This window comes from Grus americana (genome assembly GCF_028858705.1).
Source record: "Grus americana isolate bGruAme1 chromosome 32 unlocalized genomic scaffold, bGruAme1.mat SUPER_32_unloc_5, whole genome shotgun sequence".
Classification (NCBI taxonomy): domain Eukaryota; kingdom Metazoa; phylum Chordata; class Aves; order Gruiformes; family Gruidae; genus Grus; species Grus americana.
In genome coordinates this window covers 5,741-30,207 of record NW_026561316.1, presented here as the reverse complement: position 1 = coordinate 30,207, position 24,467 = coordinate 5,741, and the positions used below count along the sequence as shown (strand labels likewise).

At 58.4% G+C, this 24,467-nt stretch overlaps 4 protein-coding genes and 1 pseudogene across 4 annotated transcripts; all 5 read right to left on the bottom strand.

The window, feature by feature from the left end:
• Positions 1-1,608: 1,608 nt before the first annotated feature.
• Positions 1,609-3,176, bottom strand: LOC129200130 (killer cell lectin-like receptor subfamily G member 2). Its single transcript, XM_054811396.1, has 4 exons — positions 2,669-3,176; positions 2,295-2,467; positions 1,899-1,999; positions 1,609-1,735 (listed from the first exon to the last, which is right to left on the bottom strand). Exons 1-4 carry the CDS (start codon positions 3,174-3,176, stop codon positions 1,621-1,623), a joined length of 897 nt encoding a protein of 298 aa, XP_054667371.1. The 3' UTR covers positions 1,609-1,620.
• Positions 3,177-5,546: 2,370 nt separating this feature from the next.
• LOC129200132 (killer cell lectin-like receptor subfamily B member 1A) lies at positions 5,547-10,495 on the bottom strand. Its single transcript, XM_054811397.1, has 6 exons — positions 9,288-10,495; positions 8,020-8,115; positions 7,174-7,308; positions 6,835-6,989; positions 6,448-6,563; positions 5,547-6,345 (listed from the first exon to the last, which is right to left on the bottom strand). Exons 1-6 carry the CDS (start codon positions 9,370-9,372, stop codon positions 6,222-6,224), a joined length of 711 nt encoding a protein of 236 aa, XP_054667372.1. The 5' UTR covers positions 9,373-10,495; the 3' UTR covers positions 5,547-6,221.
• A 1,911-nt stretch (positions 10,496-12,406) lies between these two features.
• On the bottom strand, positions 12,407-15,768 carry LOC129200128 (C-type lectin domain family 2 member B-like; annotated as a pseudogene).
• A 1,707-nt stretch (positions 15,769-17,475) lies between these two features.
• Positions 17,476-21,119, bottom strand: LOC129200127 (killer cell lectin-like receptor subfamily B member 1C). The gene is made up of 4 exons (XM_054811395.1): positions 19,905-21,119; positions 18,637-18,732; positions 17,791-17,925; positions 17,476-17,606 (listed from the first exon to the last, which is right to left on the bottom strand). Exons 1-4 carry the CDS (start codon positions 19,987-19,989, stop codon positions 17,476-17,478), a joined length of 447 nt encoding a protein of 148 aa, XP_054667370.1. The 5' UTR covers positions 19,990-21,119.
• A 1,853-nt stretch (positions 21,120-22,972) lies between these two features.
• On the bottom strand, positions 22,973-24,137 carry LOC129200126 (C-type lectin domain family 2 member B-like; the record flags this gene model as incomplete). The annotated part of the gene is made up of 4 exons (XM_054811394.1): positions 22,973-23,145; positions 23,309-23,409; positions 23,704-23,876; positions 24,077-24,137. Coding segments are annotated over 4 exons (450 nt in total), but the record flags the coding sequence as incomplete, so codon positions are not given.
• Between the last annotated feature and the right edge of the window lie 330 nt (positions 24,138-24,467).

Below are 24,467 nucleotides of genomic sequence, written 5' to 3'. Positions count from 1 at the left end.
CAAGCATTGCTGCAAAAGCAGCCAGGTGAGAGCTGCCCACACCAGCCATCACCATGCTCAAAGCAGCTCAGTGCAGACCCTATTTCCACAGCCACCCCCATCATGCTGCAAACAAACATTGCTCAGAGCCCTTTTTCCTTCCTTTGAAGAGCTCTGAGGCCCTATCAGGTAAATTTTGCCCTGTCCCTTATGAGAAAGGGGGTGGCTGGGGTTAACAGCATGAAAACGGAAATGTGGCGATGAGAAGGGCAGCCTGTGATGGCTGCCGCATCATCCACCGAGGTAATTCTAGAGGCGCTGCAGCCAAAAAGCCTGAGTGACCTTGCCCCAGTGGGGGGAAAAAAAAAAAGGCACCTCAAAAATGGGGATGTGCTCCTGCATTTCCCACTCCTCACTCACCACAGCCTGCGCCTGCTCTAACGCGGGGGATTATGGCTCTTCTAGCTGCACTGTCATCCTTGACAGAGGCAAAGGCGGAGAGGAAGCGTAGCGGTGCGAGAGCTAAGTTAGGTAAAGGAGAAAAAAACAAGAAAGGAATTAGGAAGAAACCAGGGGAGGGAGAGAAGAGCCTGTCCCCATGGCAGAAACCTCCACAAACAGGGTTCCCCAGCTCAGAAAGGGCGAGCCAAAGGAACCCGAGGTGGCAGTGCCCCAACAAACAGCACTCCTCACCCATCCTCGCTGCCATCTGAACCCCAAACTGGGTCCCCAACGCCCACAGCTGCTTCCAGCTGCTGCTGGGGCTCCTGCAGCAGCACCTGCTCCAGGGGGGGCAGGATTTGGGGGGCCCTGAGAGACCCCGTAGGCAGGAAAGCAAGGTGGGACGGGCAGGGAGGGTGCCTTTCAGCAGAGCACAGCCCGGGGGCAGCCCCAGGACTCGCCTGGGCATCGGGCAGAGCCAGCGCTGCTCCAAAAGCCAGGATGGAAATTGCACCCAGGGGCGAGGAGGGGAAGGGACAGGGCTGCCTTCAACAGGTGCCTTCGGGAATAGAAGGGACACTCCTGGGAATTTACAATGGTTTAATGCACAGCAGAGTACTAAAATAGGAGTAACAGCACAGCTGACACACCAGAGCCGCCCAGCTCTGTGCCAGGGAACTCCGCAGAGCTCTGCGCCCATCTCCTCTGGCAGCAGCTGCTCGAGCTCTGTCCCTACCGCACAAAAGCGGGTGTGACTGAATCGCACGAGAAGAAAGAGTTCTGGGGTGGTCACACAAGGAGAAAAACCACTTGTTCCGTGCTTGAGGTCCCAGCCCAGCCAGGCACACGTCAGCTTCCACGATGTCTCCTCTTCCTGCAGGTTCAGCTCCCTGAGACCTGGCAGCGAGTTGTTACCGAGACCAGGAGCACCCCGAACCAGCAGCTGAGGCAAGAACATCCCTACGCCCTCTCACTGCCAACCAGTGTCCAGCCTCCAAACTGTAAACGTCGAGCCCCTGCTCCCAGGCCAAAGGTGCCAGCCCCAAAAGGGCTGCCTGGACTGAAACCTCCCTCAGCGGCCCTCGCACACCCCTGCTCACGTCGGGGCTCTGTGCTTGCCTCCCCACCTGGCCAGTCCCTGCCTGCGCTGGCGGACGAGGTGAAGCTGTGAGTGCTCAGCACGGAGAAGTCCTCTCTCTGTCACCTCTGAGCATAGTGCTTGCTGCACATATATGGCCGTTGCTGTGAGCAGCTTGTACTCACTAAAGCATTGTCATTCAAATACAGACACGCTCCTTGGCCCCGCACCAGGATCCTGCAACAGGAAGCAATGACACCGCTGGTACCGCTGGGATAATGTTTGTCCCTTGCAGGCACCGGGAGGGGACAAGGGCTGCCTGCAAGGGACAGTCCCAGCAGACACGTCCCACCAGGCCCCTGCCCGTCCCACTGCAGGACCGTCTACACACGGGACTCACGTCTGGGTGAAGCTGCTGCCATCCACCCACTCCAGGCGTTCGCCCTGTCTCCGCAGCCCAAGCCAGAAATCATCTTTGCCTTTGAGGCGCGAGAGAAACTCCTGGGTAGGAAAGAGAGAAGCCAACACTCAGGAGCTGCTGCTGGCCCCACGCCACTCACTGTCCCGGCCCCACGCAGGTCCCTGCCAGCCTGGCAGGCAGCCCCAGCCCTGCACCACCACCACCACCACTGCCCCTGGGATGGCAGCAGCTCCCTCCCAACGGCTGCTCCAACAGACTCCAGCGCTTCTGAACGAGCTCACCAGCCCCGGGCTCCACACCCAGGGTCTGCACCCAACCCAGGAACCCCCCTTCCTTCACACCCCCACCCTGCAGCCACAACAGCCCCCCACTCACCATTTCCCACTCCCTCTGGAGCACAGCCAGCGAGGCCCCGTGTGAGGAGCACCGCTCCTGGCTCCACACCCAGCTCCCCTCCTCCGTCGAGAGGTAGTAGCAGACGTCGCGGTACCCAACCCAGTTGTCAGGACAACCCAGCACCGGAGCTAGATGACCTTCACGTCTGCCTGCTGTGGAGGGAAGAGGAGAAGGGAAGAAGGTCAGAGGATTCCCCTCCACAGGGAGCAGGGGACACAGCTGCGTGGGGCAGGGAAGGAGGCAGCCCCGGGCTCCCCCCACAGGGATCCCCAATTTGCTGCCAGGGAACGAGAGGGAGCAGGCACACGGTTCTGTGCCCAGGGGCAGGACGGAGGCAGCCGCTCCTCCCTTACCCGACTGTACAGCAAGAGCAATGGCCAAAGCCAGGATCACAGCCACGAGCACAGCCACGAGCACAGCCACCACCAGGCCATACGCTGGAGGGAGAGCGCAGCACCTGCCTGCAGGAGGAAAAAGCCACTCGCAGTGAGGACGGCGCTGTCCCAGAGCAGGCACGGCCCTCGCATCCCTGCCGTCCCCAACACGAGCTGCCCAGGGAACGCAGGAGGGAACCCCAGGGGACAGCCTGCAGCAGGAGAGCTGCCAGACAGATGGAGATGTGTGTGTGTGGGGGGGGGGGCTGCTACAGACCACCCGATGGGAACTGAGCACAAGACCAGGCCTTTCCCAGACAGCTGGAAGAAGCCTCACACTTGCCAGCCCCAGGCCTCCTGGGGTGACACCACCACCGAGACATTGTGCCCTCCCTACAGCCCACAGCGGTGGCCCTGCACTCACCCAGAGCTCTTCTGTGTGTGCCTCTATGCCCAGGCACCTCTGGGTGGGGGGATGCCCCTTCATCCTGGGACCCAGGGGTTCTCCACATCCCTCATTGGGGCAGATTCTGTTCCCCTCCCTTTGTGAGATGTGGTATCACCTTGCTCGCAACAAGCAGTGTCTTGCTCCAGGACATAATACCGGTGCAAAGGCTGTTTCGAGCAGCTGGGATGCAGCTTTACCACCACAGCTGTTGTTGTCCTGTTGGGAGGTTGCAGAGCACATGGCACTGATGCAGCAGATCAGGGACGCTTAATTCTGTGGCCTGACAGCTGTCAGCACTTGGTTTGAAACACCAGCACAGTCCTGCCCTGTCCCTGCTCCCCCCTGACACTGCAGCCTGTCCCCAGCACGCAGCATCACCGAGCTCAGGGACCGACCCTCGGTCCCCGGCAGAGCCAGCACCCTGCCCAGCACCCTGCCCACACCGGCCGCAAGGCACTCGCTGGCTGGGGGCACCCCCCTGCCCACCCCTCAGCCCCCCCCCGCTCCACCACAAATGCCAACGCCTGCAAACTGCCAGCTGCTGGCACAGAAAGCTGCAAAACGGGCTCAGCTGGCACAAGGGGACGGGACTGTTCCCCCCAGAGCTGCTTGCGCACGTTGTACAAAGCAGCCCCTGCCCTGGCAGCGCCTGCAGCCTTTCAAAAACCACCGACGTTGTTGCTGGTTTTGTTCATGACAAGGGGCCAGCTCCCTGCCGGGAGAACCACGAGCAGCTGCTCCCCAAAAGGGCCTCGGGGGGAGGAAACCACCAACTCCCACAGAAAAGGGGTTGGGGGGAAGTTCACACAAACACCGTACAAGCTGGGTACCCCTACGGGGGTACGGGCTGGGCCTCTTGGGCAGCCGCAGGGCCAGGCAGGGCCGGGCCAGGCTCCGCAGCGCCCCTCCTGTCCTAGAGAGAAATGAAACCCAGCCGCAGCTGCGGGGGAACAGGCTCCTTCCGACCCACGGCCCTGAGGGGACAGCAGGGGACCAGAGACAGCCGCTCTGGGAAATGGCGGACACGGGGAGCGCCGAGGGGACGAAGAGCCCGCCAAGCTCCCCTCACCACGGCTGCTCCCCGCTCTCTCGTTCTCTCGCTCTCTCTTTCTCCCCTACCTCTGCCGCCGCCGCCTCAGCCAGCTCCAAACACCGAGTGGCACAGAGAGAAACGAGAACAGCTCCGCCCACTGCTCCGACCAATCAGCGCTCAGGTAGGAGAGAGTGGCGGGAGAGACAGCCAATACGAAGCGCAGGGCTGCGTCTCGATCTGCTCCTTTGCTAAGGAAAACTTCCGCCGCGTGACCCCTCTCAGCGGGGACACGGCGAGGTTTGTTCACTCTCCGTCCCGGTCGGGTTCGTCCCCAACGCCCACGGCTGCTTCCAGCTGCTCTGGGGCTCCTGCAGCAGCACCCGCTCCAGGGGGAGAGCAGCTTGTCCTGGGGACCCCCGAGCTGGACGCGGCACTGCGGGGGGGTCTCCCCAGAGCGGAGCAGAGGGGCAGAATCCCCCCCTCGACCCGCTGCTGGACACGCAGCCCGGCACACGGCTGGCTTTGCGGGCCGACATCCGCAGTAAAATCCCGCCGCAGCGCCTGCTGTGAGTTAGTACGTGTTAACGAGGGGACTGCACGTTTATACCCGCTGGTGTTTACAAGACGCCCCCAGGTTGGATTCTTTTGGGGTACAGCAGGAGCGAGTCATGAAGCCATTGCTTAGATATGATCAGCATCAAGAGCGGTTTCTCTGCTCCATCTTTACAGCTAGCGTGATCGTTAGCGACCTGGAAAGCTCGTTTGTTTTTTCCATGCTGTAATACACCACACTAGGAGATGAGGCCAGGTAAAGGCATGAGCTCGAGCAGCACTAACAGTTTCAGCAAGTCATTGTACGGTTTCCCCGCTCGAGAATTCCCCTCTCGCTTGGATTGAGCACAGCGATCTCTGGAATCGAGAATTAAGCTCAAGTCCAAACTCACTTCACCCAGGTCCAGCCCAAACCTCCCACCGCATGACGCTCTCCCACCCCCTTTCCGTGAAGCTTTCACCCCGGCTTGTGCTTCATGGTGGGTGAAGAATCCTCACCGCATCCCCTGCGAAGGCAGCGATGGCACAGCGACGCGGAAGGGCGGGCGTCAGGGCTGCCGCAAATGGCCCCTTCCCAGTGCTCCCAGTCCATCCATCCTCACGCGTCCCAGTTCAGACAGCTGTGTTCACGCAGCGAGGACGGGAGGCGGCGCAATGCCACGGGGCAGTCCCACCGAGCTTCCACGCTTGCTCTGAGCTGGGGAAACCCTGGTTTTGGAGGTTACGCTGTAGGGAAAGGCTCTCGGCTCTTCCGCCATCACCACCATGTGGCAGCCGTGGCTTAGACTTGCACCCGTCCCCGTGTCCCCTGTCCCCACCTCCGCTCAGCTCAGTAGGGTCCGGCTGTTTGCCCTCCTTGGATTCTGGACCGAGTACTGCCTTGTGGCGAGCTCGCTTGCTAGGGGTTTAGTTTGGGGTTGCTTTTTTTAATCCCCTGCCCTCTTTTTTTCCTTTTTAACCCTAACGCTCTCACCGCTGCACTTCCTCTCTGCCTTTGCAATGCTGCCACAAGCATCCCTCTCCTCTGCCGTCTGTCAGTCCCTTCCGGGTACGGGCCACCTCCTGGGTTACTTGTGCTGTGCCTGGGGTGAAAGCACAACCTGAGGATGAGGACGGTCCAGGAGGAAGATTGAAGGGGACGCTGGCACGGGTAGAAATCCCAAAGGCACCTCCCCAGGGGGTCGGAGGGGGGCCCTGGTGTGTGCCCTGGAGCCCTGGAAGGGTGAGGCAGGTCCAGGGGTAAGTGCTGGTGGGCAGAAAGGGACGGGCACAAGGGCGGGAAGTTTATCTGGTACAGAAGGATGCACTTTCCAGCCTCCCCCGTTAACAAACTTGCTTGAAAACACCACACAACAGAGCCCAGCTAATGTCATTATTAATTTGCGCATTATTAATCTGGTCGTTGCACAACAGCTCCCGTATTCCCCCACCGAGGGCCTGATCGTGGCCCGTCCCCGAGCGTCTCTCCCGGCCACAGACCAGCTTGTGGCCCCCCCGGCTCAGAGCTGGGTGGCTTCTTTCTGGCAGATCCCCTGCAATCCCGAGCTGCAGTTTTCGGAGACGATCCTGTCCCCCCTCAGCACCCCGCACCTTCTGCCTTCATCCCAGGGGCTCAACGGGAACCTGCGGGTGCAGGAGGGAGCCCACGTCACAGCACCAGGGTCCCTCGGGTGACGGTGGAGGTGCCCACCCCAACACCCATCCCTCCCCAAAACACTCACTCACCGGCTCTGGTCCAGGCGGGAGCCGTTCAGCCAGGTCCAGCCCTTCCCGGCGGAGGGGATGGAGAGGCCGATCCAGAAGTAGCGTTTGGGTTTCTGCAGGATTTTGTTTAGGAAAGCCTGGAGCGGGGCAGAGGGCAGGCGGTGATGCCAGCGTGCCATCCCCAAACCCGCTCCAGCCCGTCCCCGCACAGCCCCCGTCCCAGGAACGAGCCCCACCGATGTCCCCCACCCTCTGACGCTGGCAAAGGCGCCCTGGATGCTCAGGCACAGGGCTGGGTGCTGAGCCCAGATTTCTGGGCGAGCCCTGAACCCTTCTTCAGGTGCCACCGGCCCCTCGGGTGCAGCCCTGGGACCCGTCCCACGGCCCCGATGCCATCGGTCCCTTTACCAGCTCTTCCTGGTCCCCCGGCATCACCAGCTCGGCCCCCCGATTCCTGCAGTCGTCCTGGCTCTTGCTCCACGACTTGATCATGTCGGTAACCCAGTAACACTTGCTCCCGTGCAGCATCCAGCCCGTGGGGCAGAGCTTGCACCCCTCACCCTCTGAAAGACAGTCAGGGCCATGTTCAGCCATCAAGAAGCCACCTTGTCCCCTGCCCATCCAAAAAGGACAAGTGTTTAAGTCCTGTTTGCTCCCCAGGAACACGGGGACGCCCTCAACTTCGCTTGGTTCTCCAGTCTGGGGGTGCTCAAAGTTGCTGGGAAACCTGACGGCCAGGGCAGTTACCTTGCAACTGTGACAAGCAGAGACTTTTCCTCAGCTCCAAGCAGCCTTTCTCCAGGGTGGTGTTGCCATCTCCTACGTTCCCGCTCACGTTTCTGTGGCTTCCTGAGTTCCCCAACTGCTGGTGGAAAACTGAAACTGCAAGGGAAGGATGGAGCAGGGGAGGGGGACTGGGCCCCAGATCCACCCTGCAACAGGGACAGCAGATCCCTACAAAGCCACCGTGCCTCGGCTCGCAGCTTGCGCCCAAAATTGCTCCCACATCCTGAAAGCATCAGCCGCGTTTTCCATGTCTTGGCCCCATGGAGGGCACGGTGCTCAGGGAAGCTCGAGCCTGATCCCTCTGCTCCTTCCTCCATACCCCTGTGCCAAAACCCTGGCAGATCCATCCCCAGAGTTCAAATTCACCTGCAGCACAAGATCCATCAGATCTCCTCACCAAGATCCATCAGTCTCCCACCTGCTTGGCATGGTCTGGGGGTGCTGTGGGTCAGGGCGGCGTGAGATACCACCAGCAACATCACCCCAGGCACAAGACTAATTTCAGCAGAGCTCTGCATCACCCTGAGCTCAGCCACAGGGTGTCAAATTGTAACTCTACCACAGCTGAGAAGTTTCCAGTGGTTTCCCCTCATTGACTACCAAAATAGCCAAGTCTCCTCCACCTATCAGCGCTAAGAAATTCTGACCAAAACCCACTTCCCCACACCTTGCACTGAGGTGCAGCAGCCAATGCAGATCATAAAAAAGCAGATTTGCTGCCTACACAAGCACCCCCAGTGCAGGGACCCCCTCCCTGCTTTGGACTGTCCTTCGGCTGTCCCCGTGCCAGCACACAGAGCTACTCACGCCAAAGTCCCATCGCTAACACCGCCACTCCGAGGAGGAGGTTTCCGAGACAGCTGGCCCAGAGAGCAGTTCGGTACCGCTGGGGACAGCCCGATCCTGCGAGGGAAAGAGTTGTCAGGAGAAAAACCACTGCCCCACTCACACAGCAGGCAAGCCAGATCTGCAGTGCAGATTTGGGCTATTTTCTCCCCAAAACCCCTCAGTGGTGGTTCTGCTGGTTGTTCAAAAGCTTTCTTCGATCATCCGCGATTCACCGCTGCCGCCCTCCTGTGTTTCACACTGATCCCACTGGGACTGGGGCAAAGTTACTCGTGATGAGGTTTTACCCAGACATCCAAGACTCCAAGAATCGGGAGTTGCCTGGATGTTATAAAGCCATTATACATTAACTGCTGAACCTGGATGGACCGAGCTCTCCAAGCAGACTTCATCTGAGCAGGGTCGGACAGCCCCATCCTGCTCAAGGAAGCCTGGAGGTAGACTCCTCGCTGCAGAGCTTGAGGCTGGGCGAAGCCCATCTCTCCTCGGCTCTTGTTCCATGAGAAGGAGGCAGGACGATGCTCCTGGACAAAGCCAGAGCTCACCTTGCCCAGCAAAGGGATTAAGGTTCATTATCCACCTAGGAACAAAACAGCTAAGGAAGAATATCTGGTTCCACCTTCGTATCAGCAGGAGCTGGGTTTTGCCCAGCTCTTTGAGATCAAAAGGGATGTGCTTGGTGGAAATCATGAATGCTTGCAAAAAAGAGGGTGCAGCGTGTTGACTGAAGAGGTCCTCACCAGGCAGAGGTCCCTTCCAGAGGAGGGATGAACAGGAATTGAACCTTTTGATGGTGGTTTTTTGATTGTTGGGTTTTTTTTTCCCATAAGCTAGACACCAAAACTAGAGTCAGCAGGAAAAGAGCATGAAATGCCACAATAAGGCAGAGGAAGAAGGAAACGAGATGTGAAACACCACAGCAAGCGCAGGAAAGATGGACCAGGAGTATGGAGATGTGGATCAGGCTATCTAAAGATGTCAGCTGCCCTTAAGCATCACAGGTCCCGGGCTCACACTGAAACGGTGACCCTGGTTCAAAGAAACCCTCCAGCCCTTTCAAGACAAAAGTACCAAAGGGATCCCAACCAGCGGAGGAGATCCCTTAGCACAGCACCGCAGCCACGGGCCCCTTCCCCTCCCTGCACCACCCGGAGGGTGGGAGTCTCCCAACACAACCCCAGCCCCAAAAAACAAGGAAAACAACTCCCCAAAACCCACGATGCACTTACTGTCGGGCTGAGGAAGTGAATGCTGTTCCCTGCAGCGTTTTGCGGGACCAACATCCAGGTCAGCATAAATAATTTCCCCAGCCATAGCAGGAGAGGTGAGAGGACCACCTCGCTCGAACGGTGGCAACCCAGCAGTCAGTAAATCTGATTTCTCTGAGGTTTTTCACTCCTCCAGCTCAGCTTTGCAAGCTCCTGTCCAAGTGAGAGGTCTGCGAGGAGAAGCGCGAGCCTCCGAACGCTCGGCATGCAGAGTAAGATTGCAAAATAGAGCGTTCGACGTGCCGGCCAGCCCAAAAGTGAAACTTGACGTAGCTTCTGCTGAATTAAGCCAGGGAAAATGAGCTCACATCAAGGGAAGAAACATCTGATAGTAGCAAGAAGCCTTTTCTACTCAAAGCTGAGCCATATTCTTCTAAGGTACTAAAGTCTCCCAAACAAGACACTTTTAACTCTGCGATCTCCCAGAATATTCCTAGTAGGATCGTCAGAGTTGTGATTCTTAGCAAATAAAACAAAACCAGGTCCTTTCCACCCTTACCTCCTCCCTTCAGGCACTTGGAAGGTGTTTTCCAGCCTTGGTCACTGCCACTCCCCACCCAAACCTATTCCAGCATCGCCACCTGCTCCCTGTTACCAATTTCTCTGTAAGCCCAGTGTTTTTTCAGCCCAGGTTTGGAGCACACCACTGTTTCTCTGCTCTGTGGAGCAAGCAAGTGCCAAAAAGCCTGGGAGTCTCTTTGGACACAAAGGGTTAGAAATGAGCCCTTTGAGGGGAAAGGACGGAAAATGTTCCAAACAACTCAAGAAATCTATTTGGTCTTCCTTCACTCCTTCTCTTCAAGAAGTCACTTCCAAGAGACACTCAGATTGTCCCTTTGGAAACCGGGATGCGACTAAACTAATTGGAGGGCAGGAAAGGTGGGAAAGGAAACACAACCCCAAAGTTATAGAAAACAGAGCTACAAAGGCACCGGGTGACATTTAGTGGTTGGTTTGGCAGACCTGCTCATCTCTTTCTGCACGCGGGCTGAAAAACCCCAGAAAAGGATCTTCCAACCCCAGCGAGGCAAGAGCCAGCCTGCCAGAAGAGCAGGCAGATGCTTCTGGACCTACTGACCCATCCAAACATCAGGTATTTATTCCCATCTAGGAGAAAGGGGTTTCTCTAGAGAGCAAAACCACTCCAGACTTGCAATGTGAGCCTCGTTAACCTGGTTTTTTTTGTTTTTTTTTTTTTTTTTTTTTTAAATTTTGCAGCTAGGAACAGCCACCCCAGCACACTGCTGAGCAGGGTTCCTCTTTGTGACAGCAACAGCAGCAGGAAGGAGCTCAGGGAAGGGGGATGTTCAGCTATGCTGGCTGCTCTAAAGGGACCAGTTTAACCCACTGCCTCCAGTGCAGGTTGAACTGCAGGCCATGCTGGCAGGAGCCCTGTGGTGTGTGTGGGGGGGAAAAAAAAAGAAAAATAGAGTCAGGTGGGGGAAATGTGAGCTAAACCAATGTGCAAGCATTGCTGCAAAAGCAGCCAGGTGAGAGCTGCCCACACCAGCCATCACCATGCTCAAAGCAGCTCAGTGCAGACCCTATTTCCACAGCCACCCCCATCATGCTGCAAACAAACATTGCTCAGAGCCCTTTTTCCTTCCTTTGAAGAGCTCTGAGGCCCTATCAGGTAAATTTTGCCCTGTCCCTTATGAGAAAGGGGGTGGCTGGGGTTAACAGCATGAAAACGGAAATGTGGCGATGAGAAGGGCAGCCTGTGATGGCTGCCGCATCATCCACCGAGGTAATTCTAGAGGCGCTGCAGCCAAAAAGCCTGAGTGACCTTGCCCCAGTGGGGGGAAAAAAAAAAAAGCACCTCAAAAATGGGGATGTGCTCCTGCATTTCCCACTCCTCACTCACCACAGCCTGCGCCTGCTCTAACGCGGGGGATTATGGCTCTTCTAGCTGCACTGTCATCCTTGACAGAGGCAAAGGCGGAGAGGAAGCGTAGCGGTGCGAGAGCTAAGTTAGGTAAAGGAGAAAAAAACAAGAAAGGAATTAGGAAGAAACCAGGGGGAGGGAGAGAAGAGCCTGTCCCCATGGCAGAAACCTCCACAAACAGGGTTCCCCAGCTCAGAAAGGGCGAGCCAAAGGAACCCGAGGTGGCAGTGCCCCAACAAACAGCACTCCTCACCCATCCTCGCTGCCATCTGAACCCCAAACTGGGTCCCCCAACGCCCACAGCTGCTTCCAGCTGCTGCTGGGGCTCCTGCAGCAGCACCTGCTCCAGGGGGGGCAGGATTTGGGGGGCCCTGAGAGACCCCGTAGGCAGGAAAGCAAGGTGGGACGGGCAGGGAGGGTGCCTTTCAGCAGAGCACAGCCCGGGGGCAGCCCCAGGACTCGCCTGGGCATCGGGCAGAGCCAGCGCTGCTCCAAAAGCCAGGATGGAAATTGCACCCAGGGGCGAGGAGGGGAAGGGACAGGGCTGCCTTCAACAGGTGCCTTCGGGAATAGAAGGGACACTCCTGGGAATTTACAATGGTTTAATGCACAGCAGAGTACTAAAATAGGAGTAACAGCACAGCTGACACACCAGAGCCGCCCAGCTCTGTGCCAGGGAACTCCGCAGAGCTCTGCGCCCATCTCCTCTGGCAGCAGCTGCTCGAGCTCTGTCCCTACCGCACAAAAGCGGGTGTGACTGAATCGCACGAGAAGAAAGAGTTCTGGGGTGGTCACACAAGGAGAAAAACCACTTGTTCCGTGCTTGAGGTCCCAGCCCAGCCAGGCACACGTCAGCTTCCACGATGTCTCCTCTTCCTGCAGGTTCAGCTCCCTGAGACCTGGCAGCGAGTTGTTACCGAGACCAGGAGCACCCCGAACCAGCAGCTGAGGCAAGAACATCCCTACGCCCTCTCACTGCCAACCAGTGTCCAGCCTCCAAACTCCAAACGTCGAGCCCCTGCTCCCAGGCCAAAGGTGCCAGCCCCAAAAGGGCTGCCTGGACTGAAACCTCCCTCAGCGGCCCTCGCACACCCCTGCTCACGTCGGGGCTCTGTGCTTGCCTCCCCACCTGGCCAGTCCCTGCCTGTGCTGGTGGACAAGGTGAAGCTGTGAGTGCTCAGCATGAAGGTCTTTGTCAACTCTGAGCATAGTGCTTGCTGCACATATATGGCCGTTGCTGTGAGCAGCTTGTACTCACTAAAGCATTGTCATTCAAATACAGACACGCTCCTTGGCCCCGCACCAGGATCCTGCAACAGGAAGCAATGACACCGCTGGTACCGCTGGGTTAATGTTTGTCCCCTTGCAGGCACCGGGAGGGGACAAGGGCTGCCTGCAAGGGACAGTCCCAGCAGACACGTCCCACCAGGCCCCTGCCCGTCCCACTGCAGGACCGTCCACACGGGACTCACGTCTGGGTGAAGCTGCTGCCATCCACCCACTCCAGGCGTTCGCCTGTCTCCGCAGCCCAAGCCAGAAATCATCTTTGCCTTTGAGGCGCGAGAGAAACTCCTGGGTAGGAAAGAGAGAAGCCAACACTCAGGAGCTGCTGCTGGCCCCACGCCACTCACTGTCCCGGCCCCACGCAGGTCCCTGCCAGCCTGGCAGGCAGCCCCAGCCCCACACCACCACCACCACTGCCCCTGGGATGGCAGCAGCTCCCTCCCAACGGCTGCTCCAACAGACTCCAGCGCTTCTGAACGAGCTCACCAGCCCCGGGCTCCACACCCAGGGTCTGCACCCAACCCAGGAACCCCCCTTCCTTCACACCCCCACCCTGCAGCCACAACAGCCCCCCACTCACCATTTCCCACTCCCTCTGGAGCACAGCCAGCGAGGCCCCGTGTGAGGAGCACCGCTCCTGGCTCCACACCCAGCTCCCCTCCTCCGTCGAGAGGTAGTAGCAGACGTCGCGGTACCCAACCCAGTTGTCAGGACAACCCAGCACCGGAGCTAGATGACCTTCACGTCTGCCTGCTGTGGAGGGAAGAGGAGAAGGGAAGAAGGTCAGAGGATTCCCCTCCACAGGGAGCAGGGGACACAGCTGCGTGGGGCAGGGAAGGAGGCAGCCCCGGGCTCCCCCCACAGGGATCCCCAATTTGCTGCCAGGGAACGAGAGGGAGCAGGCACACGGTTCTGTGCCCAGGGGCAGGACGGAGGCAGCCGCTCCTCCCTTACCCGACTGTACAGCAAGAGCAATGGCCAAAGCCAGGATCACAGCCACGAGCACAGCCACCACCAGGCCATACGCTGGAGGGAGAGCGCAGCACCTGCCTGCAGGAGGAAAAAGCCACTCGCAGTGAGGACGGCGCTGTCCCAGAGCAGGCACGGCCCTCGCATCCCTGCCGTCCCCAACACGAGCTGCCCAGGGAACGCAGGAGGGAACCCCAGGGGACAGCCTGCAGCAGGAGAGCTGCCAGACAGATGGAGATGTGGGGGGGGGGGGGGGGGCTGCTACAGACCACCCGATGGGAACTGAGCACAAGACCAGGCCTTTCCCAGACAGCTGGAAGAAGCCTCACACTTGCCAGCCCCAGGCCTCCTGGGGTGACACCACCACCGAGACATTGTGCCCTCCCTACAGCCCACAGCGGTGGCCCTGCACTCACCCAGAGCTCTTCTGTGTGTCCTTTCCCTCTATGCCCAGGCACCTCTGGGTGGGGGGTACCATGCCAGCCTGGGATGCAGCTTTACCACCACAGCTGTTTGTTGTCCTGTTGGGAAGTTGCAGAGCACATGGCACTGATGCAGCAGATCAGGGACGTTTAATTCTGTGGCCTGACAGCTGTCAGCACTTGGTTTGAAACACCAGCACAGTCCTGCCCTGTCCCTGCTCCCCCCTGACACTGCAGCCTGTCCCCAGCACGCAGCATCACCGAGCTCAGGGACCGACCCTCGGTCCCCGGCAGAGCCAGCACCCTGCCCAGCACCCTGCCCACACCGGCCGCAAGGCACTCGCTGGCTGGGGGCACCCCCCTGCCCACCCCTCAGCCCCCCCCCGCTCCACCACAAATGCCAACGCCTGCAAACTGCCAGCTGCTGGCACAGAAAGCTGCAAAACGGGCTCAGCTGGCACAAGGGGACGGGACTGTTCCCCCCAGAGCTGCTTGCGCACGTTGTACAAAGCAGCCCCTGCCCTGGCAGCGCCTGCAGCCTTTCAAAAACCACCGACGTTGTTGCTGGTTTTGTTCATGACAAGGGGCCAGCTCCCTGCCGGGAGAACCACGAGCAGCTGCTCCCCAAAAGGGCCTCGGGGGGAGGAAACCACCAACTCCCACAGAAAAGGGGAAGTTCACACAAACACCGTACAAGCTTCCCCTACGGGGGTACGGGCTGGGCCTCTTGGGCAGCCGCAGGGCCAGGCAGGGCCGGGCCAGGCTCCGCAGCGCCCCTCCTGTCCTAGAGAGAAATGAAACCCAGCCGCAGCTGCGGGGGAACAGGCTCCTTCCGACCCACGGCCCTGAGGGGACAGCAGGGGACCAGAGACAGCCGCTCTGGGAAATGGCGGACACGGGGAGCGCCGAGGGGACGAAGAGCCCGCCAAGCTCCCCTCACCACGGCTGCTCCCCGCTCTCTCGTTCTCTCGCTCTCTCTTTCTCCCCTACCTCTGCCGCCGCCGCCTCAGCCAGCTCCAAACACCGAGTGGCACAGAGAGAAACGAGAACAGCTCCGCCCACTGCTCCGACCAATCAGCGCTCAGGTAGGAGAGAGTGGCGGGAGAGACAGCCAATACGAAGCGCAGGGCTGCGTCTCGATCTGCTCCTTTGCTAAGGAAAACTTCCGCCGCGTGACCCCTCTCAGCGGGGACACGGCGAGGTTTGTTCACTCTCCGTCCCGGTCGGGTTCGTCCCCAACGCCCACGGCTGCTTCCAGCTGCTCTGGGGCTCCTGCAGCAGCACCCGCTCCAGGGGGAGAGCAGCTTGTCCTGGGGACCCCCGAGCTGGACGCGGCACTGCGGGGGGGTCTCCCCAGAGCGGAGCAGAGGGGCAGAATCCCCCCCTCGACCCGCTGCTGGACACGCAGCCCGGCACACGGCTGGCTTTGCGGGCCGACATCCGCAGTAAAATCCCGCCGCAGCGCCTGCTGTGAGTTAGTACGTGTTAACGAGGGGACTGCACGTTTATACCCGCTGGTGTTTACAAGACGCCCCCAGGTTGGATTCTTTTGGGGTACAGCAGGAGCGAGTCATGAAGCCATTGCTTAGATATGATCAGCATCAAGAGCGGTTTCTCTGCTCCATCTTTACAGCTAGCGTGATCGTTAGCGACCTGGAAAGCTCGTTTGTTTTTTCCATGCTGTAATACACCACACTAGGAGATGAGGCCAGGTAAAGGCATGAGCTCGAGCAGCACTAACAGTTTCAGCAAGTCATTGTACGGTTTCCCCGCTCGAGAATTCCCCTCTCGCTTGGATTGAGCACAGCGATCTCTGGAATCGAGAATTAAGCTCAAGTCCAAACTCACTTCACCCAGGTCCAGCCCAAACCTCCCACCGCATGACGCTCTCCCACCCCCTTTCCGTGAAGCTTTCACCCCGGCTTGTGCTTCATGGTGGGTGAAGAATCCTCACCGCATCCCCTGCGAAGGCAGCGATGGCACAGCGACGCGGAAGGGCGGGCGTCAGGGCTGCCGCAAATGGCCCCTTCCCAGTGCTCCCAGTCCATCCATCCTCACGCGTCCCAGTTCAGACAGCTGTGTTCACGCAGCGAGGACGGGAGGCGGCGCAATGCCACGGGGCAGTCCCACCGAGCTTCCACGCTTGCTCTGAGCTGGGGAAACCCTGGTTTTGGAGGTTACGCTGTAGGGAAAGGCTCTTGGCTCTTCCGCCATCACCACCATGTGGCAGCCGTGGCTTAGACTTGCACCCGTCCCCGTGTCCCCTGTCCCCACCTCCGCTCAGCTCAGTAGGGTCCGGCTGTTTGCCCTCCTTGGATTCTGGACCGAGTACTGCCTTGTGGCGAGCTCGCTTGCTAGGGGTTTAGTTTGGGGTTGCTTTTTTTAATCCCCTGCCCTCTTTTTTTCCTTTTTAACCCTAACGCTCTCACCGCTGCACTTCCTCTCTGCCTTTGCAATGCTGCCACAAGCATCCCTCTCCTCTGCCGTCTGTCAGTCCCTTCCGGGTACGGGCCACCTCCTGGGTTACTTGTGCTGTGCCTGGGGTGAAAGCACAACCTGAGGATGAGGACGGTCCAGGAGGAAGATTGAAGGGGACGCTGGCACGGGTAGAAATCCCAAAGGCACCTCCCCAGGGGGTCGGAGGGGGCCCTGGTGTGTGCCCTGGAGCCCTGGAAGGGTGAGGCAGGTCCAGGGGTAAGTGCTGGTGGGCAGAAAGGGACGGGCACAAGGGCGGGAAGTTTATCTGGTACAGAAGGATGCACTTTCCAGCCTCCCCCGTTAACAAACTTGCTTGAAAACACCACACAACAGAGCCCAGCTAATGTCATTATTAATTTGCGCATTATTAATCTGGTCGTTGCACAACAGCTCCCGTATTCCCCCACCGAGGGCCTGATCGTGGCCCGTCCCCGAGCGTCTCTCCCGGCCACAGACCAGCTTGTGGCCCCCCCGGCTCAGAGCTGGGTGGCTTCTTTCTGGCAGATCCCCTGCAATCCCGAGCTGCAGTTTTCGGAGATGATCTGTCCCCCCTCAGCACCCCGCACCTTCTGCCTTCATCCCAGGGGCTCAACGGGAACCTGCGGGTGCAGGAGGGAGCCCACGTCACAGCACCAGGGTCCCTCGGGTGACGGTGGAGGTGCCCACCCCAACACCCATCCCTCCCCAAAACACTCACTCACCGGCTCTGGTCCAGGCGGGAGCCGTTCAGCCAGGTCCAGCCCTTCCCGGCGGAGGGGATGGAGAGGCCGATCCAGAAGTAGCGTTTGGGTTTCTGCAGGATTTTGTTTAGGAAAGCCTGGAGCGGGGCAGAGGGCAGGCGGTGATGCCAGCGTGCCATCCCCAAACCCGCTCCAGCCCGTCCCCGCACAGCCCCCGTCCCAGGAACGAGCCCCACCGATGTCCCCCACCCTCTGACGCTGGCAAAGGCGCCCTGGATGCTCAGGCACAGGGCTGGGTGCTGAGCCCAGATTTCTGGGCGAGCCCTGAACCCTTCTTCAGGTGCCACCGGCCCCTCGGGTGCAGCCCTGGGACCCGTCCCACGGCCCCGATGCCATCGGTCCCTTTACCAGCTCTTCCTGGTCCCCCGGCATCACCAGCTCGCCCCCCGATTCCTGCAGTCGTCCTGGCTCTTGCTCCACGACTTGATCATGTCGGTAACCCAGTAACACTTGCTCCCGTGCAGCATCCAGCCCGTGGGGCAGAGCTTGCACCCCTCACCCTCTGAAAGACAGTCAGGGCCATGTTCAGCCATCAAGAAGCCACCTTGTCCCCTGCCCATCCAAAAAGGACAAGTGTTTAAGTCCTGTTTGCTCCCCAGGAACACGGGGACGCCCTCAACTTCGCTTGGTTCTCCAGTCTGGGGGTGCTCAAAGTTGCTGGGAAACCTGACGGCCAGGGCAGTTACCTTGCAACTGTGACAAGCAGAGACTTTTCCTCAGCTCCAAGCAGCCTTTCTCCAGGGTGGTGTTGCCATCTCCTACGTTCCCGCTCACGTTTCTGTGGCTTCCTGAGTTCCCCAACTGCTGGTGGAAAACTGAAACTGCAAGGGAAGGATGGAGCAGGGGAGGGGGACTGGGCCCCAGATCCACCCTGCAACAGGGACAGCAGATCCCTACAAAGCCACCGTGCCTCGGCTCGCAGCTTGCGCCCAAAATTGCTCCCACATCCTGAAAGCATCAGCCGCGTTTTCCATGTCTTGGCCCCATGGAGGGCACGGTGCTCAGGGAAGCTCGAGCCTGATCCCTCTGCTCCTTCCTCCATACCCCTGTGCCAAAACCCTGGCAGATCCATCCCCAGAGTTCAAATTCACCTGCAGCACAAGATCCATCAGATCTCCTCACCAAGATCCATCAGTCTCCCACCTGCTTGGCATGGTCTGGGGGTGCTGTGGGTCAGGGCGGCGTGAGATACCACCAGCAACATCACCCCAGGCACAAGACTAATTTCAGCAGAGCTCTGCATCACCCTGAGCTCAGCCACAGGGTGTCAAATTGTAACTCTACCACAGCTGAGAAGTTTCCAGTGGTTTCCCCTCATTGACTACCAAAATAGCCAAGTCTCCTCCACCTATCAGCGCTAAGAAATTCTGACCAAAACCCACTTCCCCACACCTTGCACTGAGGTGCAGCAGCCAATGCAGATCATAAAAAAGCAGATTTGCTGCCTACACAAGCACCCCCAGTGCAGGGACCCCCTCCCTGCTTTGGACTGTCCTTCGGCTGTCCCCGTGCCAGCACACAGAGCTACTCACGCCAAAGTCCCATCGCTAACACCGCCACTCCGAGGAGGAGGTTTCCGAGACAGCTGGCCCAGAGAGCAGTTCGGTACCGCTGGGGACAGCCCGATCCTGCGAGGGAAAGAGTTGTCAGGAGAAAAACCACTGCCCCACTCACACAGCAGGCAAGCCAGATCTGCAGTGCAGATTTGGGCTATTTTCTCCCCAAAACCCCTCAGTGGTGGTTCTGCTGGTTGTTCAAAAGCTTTCTTCGATCATCCGCGATTCACCGCTGCCGCCCTCCTGTGTTTCACACTGATCCCACTGGGACTGGGGCAAAGTTACTCGTGATGAGGTTTTACCCAGACATCCAAGACTCCAAGAATCGGGAGTTGCCTGGATGTTATAAAGCCATTATACATTAACTGCTGAACCTGGATGGACCGAGCTCTCCAAGCAGACTTCATCTGAGCAGGGTCGGACAGCCCCATCCTGCTCAAGGAAGCCTGGAGGTAGACTCCTCGCTGCAGAGCTTGAGGCTGGGCGAAGCCCATCTCTCCTCGGCTCTTGTTCCATGAGAAGGAGGCAGGACGATGCTCCTGGACAAAGCCAGAGCTCACCTTGCCCAGCAAAGGGATTAAGGTTCATTATCCACCTAGGAACAAAACAGCTAAGGAAGAATATCTGGTTCCACCTTCGTATCAGCAGGAGCTGGGTTTTGCCCAGCTCTTTGAGATCAAAAGGGATGTGCTTGGTGGAAATCATGAATGCTTGCAAAAAAGAGGGTGCAGCGTGTTGACTGAAGAGGTCCTCACCAGGCAGAGGTCCCTTCCAGAGGAGGGATGAACAGGAATTGAACCTTTTGATGGTGGTTTTTTGATTGTTGGGTTTTTTTTCCCCATAAGCTAGACACCAAAACTAGAGTCAGCAGGAAAAGAGCATGAAATGCCACAATAAGGCAGAGGAAGAAGGAAACGAGATGTGAAACACCACAGCAAGCGCAGGAAAGATGGACCAGGAGTATGGAGATGTGGATCAGGCTATCTAAAGATGTCAGCTGCCCTTAAGCATCACAGGTCCCGGGCTCACACTGAAACGGTGACCCTGGTTCAAAGAAACCCTCCAGCCCTTTCAAGACAAAAGTACCAAAGGGATCCCAACCAGCGGAGGAGATCCCTTAGCACAGCACCGCAGCCACGGGCCCCTTCCCCTCCCTGCACCACCCGGAGGGTGGGAGTCTCCCAACACAACCCCAGCCCCAAAAAACAAGGAAAACAACTCCCCAAAACCCACGATGCACTTACTGTCGGGCTGAGGAAGTGAATGCTGTTCCCTGCAGCGTTTTGCGGGACCAACATCCAGGTCAGCATAAATAATTTCCCCAGCCATAGCAGGAGAGGTGAGAGGACCACCTCGCTCGAACGGTGGCAACCCAGCAGTCAGTAAATCTGATTTCTCTGAGGTTTTTCACTCCTCCAGCTCAGCTTTGCAAGCTCCTGTCCAAGTGAGAGGTCTGCGAGGAGAAGCGCGAGCCTCCGAACGCTCGGCATGCAGAGTAAGATTGCAAAATAGAGCGTTCGACGTGCCGGCCAGCCCAAAAGTGAAACTTGACGTAGCTTCTGCTGAATTAAGCCAGGGAAAATGAGCTCACATCAAGGGAAGAAACATCTGATAGTAGCAAGAAGCCTTTTCTACTCAAAGCTGAGCCATATTCTTCTAAGGTACTAAAGTCTCCCAAACAAGACACTTTTAACTCTGCGATCTCCCAGAATATTCCTAGTAGGATCGTCAGAGTTGTGATTCTTAGCAAATAAAACAAAACCAGGTCCTTTCCACCCTTACCTCCTCCCTTCAGGCACTTGGAAGGTGTTTTCCAGCCTTGGTCACTGCCACTCCCCACCCAAACCTATTCCAGCATCGCCACCTGCTCCCTGTTACCAATTTCTCTGTAAGCCCAGTGTTTTTTCAGCCCAGGTTTGGAGCACACCACTGTTTCTCTGCTCTGTGGAGCAAGCAAGTGCCAAAAAGCCTGGGAGTCTCTTTGGACACAAAGGGTTAGAAATGAGCCCTTTGAGGGGAAAGGACGGAAAATGTTCCAAACAACTCAAGAAATCTATTTGGTCTTCCTTCACTCCTTCTCTTCAAGAAGTCACTTCCAAGAGACACTCAGATTGTCCCTTTGGAAACCGGGATGCGACTAAACTAATTGGAGGGCAGGAAAGGTGGGAAAGGAAACACAACCCCAAAGTTATAGAAAACAGAGCTACAAAGGCACCGGGTGACATTTAGTGGTTGGTTTGGCAGACCTGCTCATCTCTTTCTGCACGCGGGCTGAAAAACCCCAGAAAAGGATCTTCCAACCCCAGCGAGGCAAGAGCCAGCCTGCCAGAAGAGCAGGCAGATGCTTCTGGACCTACTGACCCATCCAAACATCAGGTATTTATTCCCATCTAGGAGAAAGGGGTTTCTCTAGAGAGCAAAACCACTCCAGACTTGCAATGTGAGCCTCGTTAACCTGGTTTTTTGTTTTTTTTTTTTTTTTTTTTTAAATTTTGCAGCTAGGAACAGCCACCCCAGCACACTGCTGAGCAGGGTTCCTCTTTGTGACAGCAACAGCAGCAGGAAGGAGCTCAGGGAAGGGGGATGTTCAGCTATGCTGGCTGCTCTAAAGGGACCAGTTTAACCCACTGCCTCCAGTGCAGGTTGAACTGCAGGCCATGCTGGCAGGAGCCCTGTGGTGTGTGGGGGGAGGAAAAAAAAAGAAAAATAGAGTCAGGTGGGGGAAATGTGAGCTAAACCAATGTGCAAGCATTGCTGCAAAAGCAGCCAGGTGAGAGCTGCCCACACCAGCCATCACCATGCTCAAAGCAGCTCAGTGCAGACCCTATTTCCACAGCCACCCCCATCATGCTGCAAACAAACATTGCTCAGAGCCCTTTTTCCTTCCTTTGAAGAGCTCTGAGGCCCTATCAGGTAAATTTTGCCCTGTCCCTTATGAGAAAGGGGGTGGCTGGGGTTAACAGCATGAAAACGGAAATGTGGCGATGAGAAGGGCAGCCTGTGATGGCTGCCGCATCATCCACCGAGGTAATTCTAGAGGCGCTGCAGCCAAAAAGCCTGAGTGACCTTGCCCCAGTGGGGGGAAAAAAAAAAAGGCACCTCAAAAATGGGGATGTGCTCCTGCATTTCCCACTCCTCACTCACCACAGCCTGCGCCTGCTCTAACGCGGGGGATTATGGCTCTTCTAGCTGCACTGTCATCCTTGACAGAGGCAAAGGCGGAGAGGAAGCGTAGCGGTGCGAGAGCTAAGTTAGGTAAAGGAGAAAAAAACAAGAAAGGAATTAGGAAGAAACCAGGGGGAGGGAGAGAAGAGCCTGTCCCCATGGCAGAAACCTCCACAAACAGGGTTCCCCAGCTCAGAAAGGGCGAGCCAAAGGAACCCGAGGTGGCAGTGCCCCAACAAACAGCACTCCTCACCCATCCTCGCTGCCATCTGAACCCCAAACTGGGTCCCCAACACCCACAGCTGCTTCCAGCTGCTGCTGGGGCTCCTGCAGCAGCACCTGCTCCAGGGGGGGCAGGATTTGGGGGCCCTGAGAGACCCCGTAGGCAGGAAAGCAAGGTGGGACGGGCAGGGAGGGTGCCTTTCAGCAGAGCACAGCCCGGGGGCAGCCCCAGGACTCGCCTGGGCATCGGGCAGAGCCAGCGCTGCTCCAAAAGCCAGGATGGAAATTGCACCCAGGGGCGAGGAGGGGAAGGGACAGGGCTGCCTTCAACAGGTGCCTTCGGGAATAGAAGGGACACTCCTGGGAATTTACAATGGTTTAATGCACAGCAGAGTACTAAAATAGGAGTAACAGCACAGCTGACACACCAGAGCCGCCCAGCTCTGTGCCAGGGAACTCCGCAGAGCTCTGCGCCCATCTCCTCTGGCAGCAGCTGCTCGAGCTCTGTCCCTACCGCACAAAAGCGGGTGTGACTGAATCGCACGAGAAGAAAGAGTTCTGGGGTGGTCACACAAGGAGAAAAACCACTTGTTCCGTGCTTGAGGTCCCAGCCCAGCCAGGCACACGTCAGCTTCCACGATGTCTCCTCTTCCTGCAGGTTCAGCTCCCTGAGACCTGGCAGCGAGTTGTTACCGAGACCAGGAGCACCCCGAACCAGCAGCTGAGGCAAGAACATCCCTACGCCCTCTCACTGCCAACCAGTGTCCAGCCTCCAAACTGTAAACGTCGAGCCCCTGCTCCCAGGCCAAAGGTGCCAGCCCCAAAAGGGCTGCCTGGACTGAAACCTCCCTCAGCGGCCCTCGCACACCCCTGCTCACGTCGGGGCTCTGTGCTTGCCTCCCCACCTGGCCAGTCCCTGCCTGCCTGCGCTGGCGGACGAGGTGAAGCTGTGAGTGCTCAGCACGGAGAAGGTCCTCTCTCTGTCACCTCTGAGCATAGTGCTTGCTGCACATATATGGCCGTTGCTGTGAGCAGCTTGTACTCACTAAAGCATTGTCATTCAAATACAGACACGCTCCTTGGCCCCGCACCAGGATCCTGCAACAGGAAGCAATGACACCGCTGGTACCGCTGGGATAATGTTTGTCCCTTGCAGGCACCGGGAGGGGACAAGGGCTGCCTGCAAGGGACAGTCCCAGCAGACACGTCCCACCAGGCCCCTGCCCGTCCCACTGCAGGACCGTCTACACACGGGACTCACGTCTGGGTGAAGCTGCTGCCATCCACCCACTCCAGGCGTTCGCCCTGTCTCCGCAGCCCAAGCCAGAAATCATCTTTGCCTTTGAGGCGCGAGAGAAACTCCTGGGTAGGAAAGAGAGAAGCCAACACTCAGGAGCTGCTGCTGGCCCCACGCCACTCACTGTCCCGGCCCCACGCAGGTCCCTGCCAGCCTGGCAGGCAGCCCCAGCCCTGCACCACCACCACCACCACTGCCCCTGGGATGGCAGCAGCTCCCTCCCAACGGCTGCTCCAACAGACTCCAGCGCTTCTGAACGAGCTCACCAGCCCCGGCTCCACACCCAGGGTCTGCACCCAACCCAGGAACCCCCCTTCCTTCACACCCCCACCCTGCAGCCACAACAGCCCCCCACTCACCATTTCCCACTCCCTCTGGAGCACAGCCAGCGAGGCCCCGTGTGAGGAGCACCGCTCCTGGCTCCACACCCAGCTCCCCTCCTCCGTCGAGAGGTAGTAGCAGACGTCGCGGTACCCAACCCAGTTGTCAGGACAACCCAGCACCGGAGCTAGATGACCTTCACGTCTGCCTGCTGTGGAGGGAAGAGGAGAAGGGAAGAAGGTCAGAGGATTCCCTCCACAGGGAGCAGGGGACACAGCTGCGTGGGGCAGGGAAGGAGGCAGCCCCGGGCTCCCCCCACAGGGATCCCCAATTTGCTGCCAGGGAACGAGAGGGAGCAGGCACACGGTTCTGTGCCCAGGGGCAGGACGGAGGCAGCCGCTCCTCCCTTACCCGACTGTACAGCAAGAGCAATGGCCAAAGCCAGGATCACAGCCACGAGCACAGCCACACGAGCACAGCCACCACCAGGCCATACGCTGGAGGGAGAGCGCAGCACCTGCCTGCAGGAGGAAAAAGCCACTCGCAGTGAGGACGGCGCTGTCCCAGAGCAGGCACGGCCCTCGCATCCCTGCCGTCCCCAACACGAGCTGCCCAGGGAACGCAGGAGGGAACCCCAGGGGACAGCCTGCAGCAGGAGAGCTGCCAGACAGATGGAGATGTGTTGTGTGTGGGGGGGGGGGCTGCTACAGACCACCCGATGGGAACTGAGCACAAGACCAGGCCTTTCCCAGACAGCTGGAAGAAGCCTCACACTTGCCAGCCCCAGGCCTCCTGGGGTGAC